The 11,194-nt window shown below is 35.7% G+C and overlaps 2 protein-coding genes across 2 annotated transcripts; both read right to left on the reverse strand.

Annotated features, from left to right (window-relative positions):
- Positions 1-4,845: 4,845 nt before the first annotated feature.
- LOC104447658 (cysteine-rich receptor-like protein kinase 10) lies at positions 4,846-7,370 on the reverse strand. The gene is made up of 7 exons (XM_018875036.2): positions 7,185-7,370; positions 6,819-6,947; positions 6,421-6,542; positions 6,114-6,329; positions 5,743-5,980; positions 5,460-5,610; positions 4,846-5,345 (listed from the first exon to the last, which is right to left on the reverse strand). The coding sequence occupies exons 4-7, from the start codon at positions 6,229-6,231 to the stop codon at positions 5,037-5,039; spliced, it is 816 nt and encodes a 271-aa protein (XP_018730581.1). The 5' UTR covers positions 6,232-6,329; positions 6,421-6,542; positions 6,819-6,947; positions 7,185-7,370; the 3' UTR covers positions 4,846-5,036.
- On the reverse strand, positions 7,332-8,051 carry LOC120294055 (cysteine-rich receptor-like protein kinase 14). The gene has a single exon (XM_039313931.1). The coding sequence runs from the start codon at positions 8,049-8,051 to the stop codon at positions 7,332-7,334; it is 720 nt and encodes a 239-aa protein (XP_039169865.1).
- Between the last annotated feature and the right edge of the window lie 3,143 nt (positions 8,052-11,194).

Below are 11,194 nucleotides of genomic sequence, written 5' to 3' on the forward strand. Positions count from 1 at the left end.
TCTTGATACAAAAGCAATTTATTCTTTATATTGCGCCTTGTCTCCTACTGAATATAATAGAATTTCTTCATGTGAAACAGCTAAGGAAGTTTGAGATAGATTTCACATTACTTATGAATGGACTGATCGTGTAAAAGAGACAAAAGTAAACTTCTTGCTTGGCCAATATGAATCTTTCAAGATGAAGCCAGGAGAGTCAATTAGAGATATGTTCAATTGTTTTACATAAATTGTAAATGGTTTGGCGTATCAAGGTAATCCAATTTCTTCCCCAATGAAGGTCAACAAACTTTTGCGAGATCTTTAAGAAGATTGGAACTATGTTAAGACCTCAATCCGAGAGACTCATAAGATTATGCCACTCTCCGTTGATGAATTAATTAGCACTCTTCAATCCTACGAAGTGGAACAAATCATTGATGAAGATCACGAAGGTAAGAAGTCTATTGCTTTAAAATCTAATGTTGATTCTAATGATACGAGACTCATAAAATGACACGGACGATGAAAAACTTGCTTTTATGATCAAGAAATTCAAAAAGCCAAATAGAAAATGAAGGAAATTCAGTGGAAGAAAACAATACAAGCAGAATAGGCAGAAAAGAACCATGAAAGAAGATGACGAATAAGAAAATATATGCTTGATGGCACGTTCAGGCTTAGACTCAAATTCGGAATCAAAATCAAAGTCTGATTCGGACACAGACTCAGAATTCGACAAGGAAATCGAGGTAAGTCATTTAGAAATTCCTACTAAGGTATTTAAGTATATAAATGAGCTTTGCTTAAATCTCAAATCTTCTCTTAAAAGGATCTCCAAACTAAAAAGGAAAATTCATGGCTTAAGCAACAGGATCTTTCTCGAAAAGAAAAGTTTGAAATTTTGCAAAAATATTTTCTACAAACAAAAGAAAGCCGAGATTTACTTGTCAACGAAAATGATTTTTAAAGAAAGAATTTTCAAATATTTCGACAAAATTTTCAAAGGGTTCAAAAACATTAGAGCATATTATTTACATACGAGTACCTTACTATAACAAGTTGGGACTTGGTTTTAATAAAGAAAGTGACTCTCCAATAGATTTTCCTAAAGTCAAGGAGAGACTTAGACAAAGACCTCTTAGACTTGCGTACAAAAAGAATTTTTAAAGGATATTTACAAAATCTGTTGGTCGAAATGCCCTCAAGTGTTCAAATTGTGGAAATTCAGAACACTTTGAGAAAGAATGTCCTAAAGTCTGGAGACCTATTAAGAGAGATTGAGTAAAAACAACATACTCTACTAACTCTTATGTACCCAATAAAATATGGGTACTAAAGAAAAGATGAGTTGTTTTTGCAAGAAATAAAGGAAAAGAAGAAAGAGAATTTGGTAAGGAATGTATGTTTTTCTTTTTCTCAATTTGGTTTGAGTACATAATTTAAAAATTCTCATTATGTTATTTTCGTGCCTTGATTGATTTAGATTTTATAATGATCATATTCTATGATTTGTTTTATTGAAGGAAGAATCGTGTGATTTGTTTTCATGATTCATAAAGTTGAGATTTGATTTAATATGTGTGATTATTTTTTATATCTTGCTTAGAGACAATTGAGTTTATTTGGTTTGATTTTATGCTCTCGGATTTTGTTATATTTTACAAAGTGAAAATCTATTTTATATGATATTAATTTATTATGCAAGATATTCCTTCTTAGATAATCAAGGATTTTATTCTCTCTAATTTTATTATGCTGTGACTAAGTGAGAATTTCTTTTTCAATATATTATTGTGCATAATGTTCTTTCCTTAAATAATATTTAATTCTCTATGAAGATTTTATATTTTGCTCTAACGAAATAGAAGGATCCAAATTGATGGATACCAAAAAGGAAATGAGATTTTACCAAAAAATAAAATAAAATAAATTTTTTACCAAAAAAAAAAAAAGGAAATGAGTTCATCGCAGGAAATTCTATAAGGGAAGAATGATTGCGAATTTATGCAAATCATGATTGCGAATTTATGCAAATCATGGTGCAATCAAAAAGGGGAGAATGTGAATCCAAAAGAAAGGAAAAGAATCGTGATCACCTCAAAAGGCAACAAATTGAGGGGGAGCATTAATCAATTATGGAAAAATCTTTTTGAATCGATCGTGATCTTGATTATTATGGAAGAAAGGAAAAGGTAAATGTGTCAGAACTTGTTAAGATCTATAAAATCCGGTTAGTGCATCTTTTATTACCTTTTGTCATTACATATCTCTTATTTACAAAAAAAAAAAAAAAATTAAGGAATTTTATAATGCATCCGTGATTTTTATTGGATATTTACTAATATATATGATCGAAGTGAGCTATATTGCATATCTTTAATATTCGATTTACTTTGTAAAAGCTTTTTTTTTTTTTTGGGAAATTGTGTTTCATACGAGATGTATTTATTGTTGTTTTATATTCTCTACGTGATACTATTTCCATTGTTATCACTTTTTGATTATGACAAAAATGGGGAGAGGATATAAATATGTATATGTGTTGATTGGTCAATATTATTTATTACATAATATTGAGCTGCGATTATTTTTCTATATATTGTTATGCTCAATCTATTTGCTATCTCCTGCTATATTTTTATTTGAATTACATTCTTTGAATACTCATATTTAAAGACGATTCATGTGCTTAAGATTGCCCTGATTTATTATTATCTTTAAAAGCATATTTATACATCTGCATATTCAGAGATTGTTTTGTCATTATCAAAAATGGGGAGATTGTTAGGGAAATCTCTTATGATATTTTGAAGATGATAAAATAAATCAAATGCTGCTAACGTGTGTAATGGTTGAGTGATAGACTATGCAGATGATAGAACATGTAAATGATATTGTTGAAATCTATACTTGGAAAAACCAGAAGATAGACTCTATGCTAAAACTGAACTTATTCAGACTATGTCTAGACCTTAAGGCTGAATATGTTCAAAAGCATAATATGTTTAGACTTACGTCCAGATTGTAAAGTCTATTTCAAATAGAAGACACTCGACATTACTTCAGATGGAAGATGCTCAGACTCTACTTTTGACAGAACACTCTCAGACTTTACATCCAAAACGAGACACAAGTTTAAAACATGACAAGGTTCAGAACGAGACAACTTGACAGAACGTAACACAAGCCCCAAACATATAACGGCTAGTAATCTGGTTTGGATTCTACATCAAGAGAGATTTGATTGACTCAATTTAATTGATTGACAATTGGATATTGAAAACGAGAAATTTCTAAATGAAAAAGTTCTACTTATGGAAACCAAGATTCTGTTTGTATGGATGATCGGAATCAATTTGGGATTCTACTTCTGTCACTCAATGGCTACTAAATCTTCTAGATACAGATCTGTCCAATTAGTAGATTGGAAGACGATCCTTTAGATACTGTGTAATGGCTAGTTTGAAAGTGAATGGATATTGAAGGAGATTAAGGACCGATGAGCAAGTTAGAGACATCGTGTAGAATTTATAATTTCAAAGTTCAAGCGAACTTCGATCATACACTTGTCTCTTGTGAGCTTAAACATTTGTGATCGTAAGAGAAATACCAAAAGAGTGACTTAGTGAGATAGTGTGATCTACCACTGAGTGTTTGTACTCAAAGTTGTAATCTCCTGTTGATCGTATAGTGGAATCTAACCAGAAGGCTGTTAGTGTGGGAGAGTAGACGTAGGCTTGATCTAAGCTGAACCACTATTAATTTCGTGTGCGACATTCTCTTCTCTTAACTCTTCATATTTAAGTCTGTTGCATACTTACAGGTTATTTCAGAAGTTTGTTCCATCACATAATAGATTTTGAACATCTACCAGAAGTCTGGTGACTCGTTTATCAGACTCAGATCCTTATTCAAACTTTGCTCGAAATTTATTTTATTCTGTATATATTTGCCAAGGTTTATTTTAAATACCTATTCATCCCCCTCTAGGTGTTTGTACTAGCACTTTCAGAGAGAAGATTATTGTTGTATTCCAAATTTTTTTAGAAGTCTAGTGGATTCGCAAAGTGCCTCTACGCGGAGACGTAGCCCAAGTTTGGGTGAATTTTGTCAACAAATTTCCTGGCGTGTTTTTCTAATTCTATTCTTTTATTATTATATTCTGCCTGGTGAATTATTTGCGAGTGTTATTTTTCTAGAATCGTCTTGTGATTTCTTAACATCTGCTCCTCCTGCTGCAGCCACTCTTCCATACCATCAAGGCTACCCCAACATAATTGCACAGCATGTGTCATTGCCATCGATCTTCCATTTCGCCAATCCGACCCTTGTCTCAGAGAGAGAGAGAGAGAGAGAGAGAGAGAGATTTTCATCTACATGGCGATGGCCACATGGCAGCTATGGCAATGTTGACGACAAAAGATGCACGTCACCTGGGCGGGGAGCTATTAGGGGAGAGACAGTGAGGGAGATCACAGGGGTGTCTTTATGGTTTTTCGAGTTTGGGCTAAAAGTTGGTGATTCAGTGTACTTTGTTTTGCTTGTCCAAGCTTGCTGTTCATGTTAAGTTCACACATTGCCAATTAAAAGGTTTCCTTAATGGAATAGCCCAAAACTAAGAGAGTGGATAATAGCGATCCTTGGAGAGCGGAGCCATCTCATTGGTCATTACCGATGCCCGTCCGGCAAAGGCTGGTGGTGGGGTGCCACCCCTTTGATATATATTAAAAAAAAAAAAACAAGTTTGTTTGTTTTATCAATTTTGATATATCCCCGCACTCTATTGGGAGAAGATATGAGCACATCAAATTGTTATCTAGTGTGGATCAACATAAAAATACGTCTTCCGGAGATTATATTGTATCACGAGTACCAGGTAAGAGGAGACAGAAGCAATAGGGTACTAGAATAGCTTGATTCGTACATCATGTTAGATAATGAAGTAGACTGCAACCTGCATAGATCAAAGGTTTGACTTCGGCCGTTTCAAGGGGCTTACAGATTGCCCCATGAATTTATAGGTAGCCGGGTCCACGCCCAAAGAGATAGAGTTTTCATCTAGGTTGTGGATCACTCATCGAAGCTTCGTTTATTGATGTTCGTGCTGATCCATTAATAGATGAAGTCAAAATTTCTCTACCACTTGCATCTGTCAGATATGCAGGCCGTGTTGGTGTTGGGATGTTTGTGCTCTGGCTCTCGAGCATCAAAACCACCGAAGCCATGGTAGGCCGTCTTGTTATGTTCTCTTGAACACATAACAACGCGATTTGGATACATCTTGACATTTCGTTTCTCGAACTGCCATTTAACATGGGATCTATAAGGCGGAAAGGTGTTCCCTTTCTCCAATTTTTCCATGCCTGCAGTGCGGTCATGATAGCAAGTAAACACGTTTTGTAATTTCACAGGCACATGGAGAAGTATTCTAGATTACAACTAAAATTGTTGGATGAACTCTGCAATTTCATACTCACGTAGCTCAGTAGGTGCTCCGAATTCCCTGAAACGCTGAAGTATGAATTCTTCTTGCCACTGATGATCTCTAATACCACTACGCCGAAACTATACACATCAGTTTTCACAGAGATCTCTCCATGCTTTACATATTCAGGAGCCATATAGCCACTACACCACATAAAACACAGATTCCAGACTCATCAACTGGCAGAAGGAAACTGGTGAATGTTTTCGTTGCGTACTTTCCTAGGAAAGTTGAAACAGAAAACAAAGCTTCAGAAAAGTTTATTGAAAACTTACAAAGTTCCTGCGATTCGTGCAGTATTTTCCCTACTCTGGTCCAAAACGAATAGCCTGGCCGTGCCAAAATCGGATATCTTAGGATTCATGTTCTCATCCAGCAGAACATTGCCAGGCTTCACATCACGGTGTATGATCCTAAGGGGTGAATCCTCGTGCAGATAAAGAAGTCCTCGAGCGATTCCTCTGATTATACTCAAACGCCTCTCCCGACTTAACGATGTACGTTTGACTGAATCTGCAATATAGAGATCATATAATACAAAGTACTGCCAAATAGTTTGAGGCACAAAGCTCTCCAACGGATACATTAGTAGCAAACAACTGATCAGTGAAATGGAAGCGACAAATTTTAATGTGCAAGTTCTTACCAGAAATGAATCCTTCGAGGCTTGCATTGGGTGCAAACTCAAGAATCAGAAGTCTTTCCCCTTCTTCCAAGCAATACCCATGGAGCTTAATCAGATTTTTGTGCTGAAGCCTGGCCATTAGAGTGACCTCATTCTTAAACTGTTGTTGACCTTGATTAGTACATCTTTCAAGCCTTTTCACAGCAATGTATTGTATTGTCCATTTTCAAGCTTGCCCTACAGTCAAATTTTCATACGCAAGAAATAATGTTTATTGCTATGTAGAGATGTAATTCTCAGATAAACGTGAAATAAATTTTCTTGCTACCTGATAAACTTTTCCAAATCCCCCTTCTCCAAGCTTATTGGCTTCTGAAAAGAAATTTGTGGCAGCCCTGATCTCGCTTATTCTGAACTGTAAGCTTTCAGCAGTTTCAACCTCGTCTTTTGCTGAAGAAAATGTGCAGCAATCACCATGAGATCTCCAGGATCCGATCAGAAAAAAGTGAATATTTTCTTGTTCTTAACATGTCATTTGGACTTTCTCCACTTTAACAAACATTTAGGATTGGTTTTAGATTCCCAACCGTCTCTCACAAAGGGAATATAGACCAAAATCGCGCCATTGTCCCTCCCACACTATTTAATCCTTGTGCTAAGCTGGATAAGAAGTCATTCAATGACAACTCAATTACAGAACATAGAACAACTGATAAATTCACTAACCAGATGAGACCTCCCATGGATTACTTCTTCTCCTTCTAATAAAGCAAAACACACAGACGATAACCACCACGAAGAGAACTGTCGAACCTACTGCAGCAATGACAATGCGCAGGTACTTCGACATATTACCTGCCAAAACCAAACAACGCATTTCATCTAATTTGAAATGGAAACCAATCATTGCTAACATTTCAGATTCAAACGATTCTTCTTATAGCACGGACATCAGAAATTTGGCTCGGCTAATCCCAATTGATACATGCAAACTGGCAAATTCATGTATATCAGATGAGGTAGGCATTGACCCTGTATGAAAATTGTAATTCATGAATTCTAAATCACCAGTTCGTGTAAAATTGAGCCAACCATTTATGACTTGGGCATTTGGAGGAGGAAGAAAAGGAGGATCGATCGTGGCGGCTGCAATCGGTGGCGGCAAATTGCTGGTATTGGACTCGAGAAATGATTACAAGTCCCATCGGAAAATGCAGCTCGGCTTCTCAATAGTCCCACCTAGTCTTCCGTCACAACATTCTTGAAAATCATTAATGCATTCCCCAAGCAACTATCGCAATCAAACTGAGACAAATCAGGGCTGCACTGCAATAATGCGAACACAGTCTGCAGATTTGGCAACGTTGTGCTCCCTGCTGCGAACTTGAGTTCCCACGTCCCCATCGAAGCCCTCACCGCCAGCGCTTCTGTCAAGTTCCTCCATATGCGATCGAACTGATCCAGATCCATCTGGATGTTGCCATCGCGATAAAGCTTTAAAGTCGGAATTGTCTGCTTCACGCCATACATCGGAGCATCAGAGTAACGAATGAAGCACGGAGGATCTCCTGTCCCCCATGAGTACGCAGCTTTCTGGTTCGGACAGTTGACCATCAATTCTTCAGCAGCAGAGATTATGCACTTGAAGCAAGTGTCGTTCGAAGAGTCACCTCTGCAGAAACTGAGCACGTAAATGATCTCTGAGCCTGTCCCGACGTTCCCAGAGTAGAACCCACCGTTCGAAGCCATGTTGCTGGGCAGAGAAGAGAGGACGAGCTCACGATTCTTGGCATAGTCGCTGGCTGTCGTGAAGTTGCCCGTGTTGTTGCAGTAATAAGCTTCGGAGAGGTCGAACGTTAGGATGTGAAGACAGAAAAGTACAGAAGGTAGACGACAAAGAAGTGGAGGGATAGAAGGAGGTTGTGCAGACACGGTGGTGGCAGAATGCTTCAGCTTCATTGTTGAAGATGAGACGTATGAGTCGTCCTCTCCGACCGCGTGGTATAATTATAAGTAAAAGATCGATAGCAATGATAAATCACGCAGATGTAGTGGAATGACATGTTTTAAGAGTAGCTCTCTCTAAATTATTTTCTATGTGGAGAACAAAATAATTTTCTCAACGATGGTCGTTGCTTAGAATGTATTCAATGTACAAAAGCCAGCTTTACTAATATATATTAGTATATAATAACGCTATTCCTTGTCCAAGATTAACTTTAAAAGTGTAATGAGTTTAGAGAACCTTCCAACTAGTCAACTAACAACAATTTGAAAGCATCTTTAGAGATTTTATCATTACCCTTATCTTTATAGATTTTATCATTAGGTTGAAAAACTTGTGTTTGAACAAATCAAAGCGGTTTTCCAGAAGCGAAGTATAGATTTGAGTTAACATCAACATTTAATATTAACATCAAATTATTTAAATAGGCTTATTCTATCACAACCGCTTGAAATAATTTATTATACATCTAACTCTTCATGATATCATGCCCATGTAATTAAGAAAGTATATGGGCAGGATAAGCCGTCCCCAAAGTAGTTTTAGACACAATAAATTGGTGCATAGGTTCGGAGTATATCATATAGCATAAGCTTATAGAGGATGATAGGGTAATGAAGTAGGCAAGGAAAATCGGTCAAAGTGCCTTTGCGTGACTAGCCCGAACTGTGTGCTGCGTTTTATATAATTTTTTTTTATTTCTCAAATTTAAAAAATATATCAAATTTTTGGGACAGTGAAAAATGCTTTTTAATTAATAAAAAACTCCGTCCGAGTATGATCTTTAGGATGGATAATATCTTTCTTATCATCTAGTAAATTTATTCTTCTGGATAGACTACATTGGAATTATTAATCATTATTGCTGAGATAAAAAAAAAAAAAAGGTGGTAAATATTTCTGAATTAAGAGAGATTGACCAAGCGCAAAGAAGACTAGCGGGCAGGGCTTGCTGGCATGGGATAATATAATATGGCAAACCAAGGCCGATTATAAAGTCTCTCAAGCAATAATTCAACATAAAATAACCCTGCAGATTAAAAAGTATATGATATCTTGGTATAAGTGCACCGACAGTTTTAATATTGTAATAGAAGCGGTGTTGACCAGTCAAAAAGGTGGACAGAAAAACAAAAAGTCACCGCCTTATAAACAAGAAAGCGCAGCGCATGACCGAGGCTAAACGAAAGGGAGGGCTCATAACGTCTAAAGGAAAGCAATATAAAAAACGAATGACAGAGAAAAATTCGTTCAAGGGATTCAAGCCCTCAGTTCATATAATTAAAGTAACTTTCGGAGTTAAAGTGATATATTAGAAGTTATGTGAATTTTGAACAGCAAAGCCTGATTTAGGAGTTGTTAAACTATGAAATTATATAGAAATAATAGTTTAAGGTTGTGGGGAATTACAATGGTTAAAATAATCAATTCCGTAATGCAATATGATCAGAATGAATTTTTGAAATTTTGCACTTAAGTTCTGCATAGCAGACATTTTGTTAGCGCGTAGACATTGTTTTGTTAGTGAATAAGCTTGACTTAGTTGATTGACAATTATGATAGGTTTTACTTGGTTTTGATATTATTTTCCACTAAATTGATAGGATTTCGAGTTCATGGGCTTGAAATAAATTTTAAGGTTTGGCTTAGACTTTTCCAAGTGAGTGGTGCATGTCTTTTCTCTATATTATGAAATCATGTCTTGAAAATGATTGATTCTTGATGTATTATGATTATTGAAAGCATGTTTGTTACACAAAATCTGGATTGGATATTTATTGCATTTTGATATTTGTGAATGGTTTGAGAAGTTTTTAGGAAAAAGTGTTGTGAAATATTATGCGCTCGCGCGCGCGCGCGCACACACACACACACACACACACATATATATATATATATATATATATATATATATATATGTAAATATGTACATTTATTATTTGTGAACTTGGTTTATGAAATAGGCTGTGAAATGTATTCTATTTTATACAATAAATTTTGAAATAGTTTGTGAAATGTATTTTGAGTTATGAAATGGATTCTAGATTTAATTTGTGGATTATTGGAGGTTGGTGGTTTGATACCCATACCGTTGGTGTTTATGGGTATGTAAATTGGTTTCAAGAAGGATAATAGGTGAGGACTTTGCCAAAGGAGGAATCTTAGCTGCATTGTCATCAAATGTTATGTCACCATAGTGGATGGATAATGAGCATGAGGTTGATCAATGAACTAGACTATTGACGTATGGTTCTGATATTTGTTAATTAAAGAAATATTTCTTATATGTAAATGATCAAGTTAAATTGATATATCTCATTTTGATCTTGTATGTGTATTACATACTAGATATGAGATAAGAGTTATGGTAATCTTTTGCAAATGTGCACATTAGATGCTCAATTTGTTTATAAGCAACATGTACCATTCACTGATATGCGATTGCTTATTTTATTCTTCTTACATTAGGATGAGTGCGTTATTGACGATGACTTTTGGGTGTGTGTGTGTGTGTTGATAGTTGCTGAATAGTTGTTGGATTTAGCTGATTTCTGAGATGTATACATTCTTTTTGGGGATTGTAGAAACTCTTATACTGTAACCAACTTTTTTTTTTATCATATATTTAGATTGATATATACTTTTTAATAGCAGGTTTAAGTTGGTTTCTGTTTGAGACAGCTTTCTTCACATATTGTCATGTTATTTCCTCTATTGTAGGATAAGGACGTGACAAATATAACATCCCAAATTCCACTTAGTTTCCGTTGAGCTATTCCGAACTTCGAATTTCTGTTCTCCCTAATCTAGATGAACTCGCATATCCTGTTGGTGAATCATTTTCAACAACGTTGAGTAAATACATCATTGACTGCGCAAGATATCCAATGCTTCTTCTAGAAACCATAAATGTTAATAATAATATATCATACACATACTATCAGATGATGTACATCATATAGTTTCTCTCATCGATATATCTAGATGGTCGCACGAGTATGATTCTTGAGGTGGCCCTCACAGTTCAAGAAGAGGCCCCCATAGTGTAACACTTCGTCCCAGGTGGCATTTTGTTCCGTTGTTTACACATATCGGC

This window comes from Eucalyptus grandis, chromosome 5, assembly GCF_016545825.1.
Source record: "Eucalyptus grandis isolate ANBG69807.140 chromosome 5, ASM1654582v1, whole genome shotgun sequence".
Lineage (NCBI taxonomy): Eukaryota > Viridiplantae > Streptophyta > Magnoliopsida > Myrtales > Myrtaceae > Eucalyptus > Eucalyptus grandis.

What these genes read in the sequence shown, in the direction of transcription:
- LOC104447658 (XM_018875036.2), bottom strand. Translation starts at nt 6,231, where the DNA reads ATGGCCAGGCTTCAGCACAAAAATCTGATTAAGCTCCATGGGTATTGC. An exon ending in CCTCGAAGGATTCATTTCTG is followed by an intron (nt 5,981 to 6,113) that starts GTAAGAACTTGC and finishes TCTATATTGCAG; the next exon opens with ATTCAGTCAAACGTACATCG. An exon ending in CGGAGCACCTACTGAGCTAC is followed by an intron (nt 5,346 to 5,459) that starts GTGAGTATGAAA and finishes ACCGCACTGCAG; the next exon opens with GCATGGAAAAATTGGAGAAA.
- LOC120294055 (XM_039313931.1), bottom strand. Translation starts at nt 8,051, where the DNA reads ATGAAGCTGAAGCATTCTGCCACCACCGTGTCTGCACAACCTCCTTCT.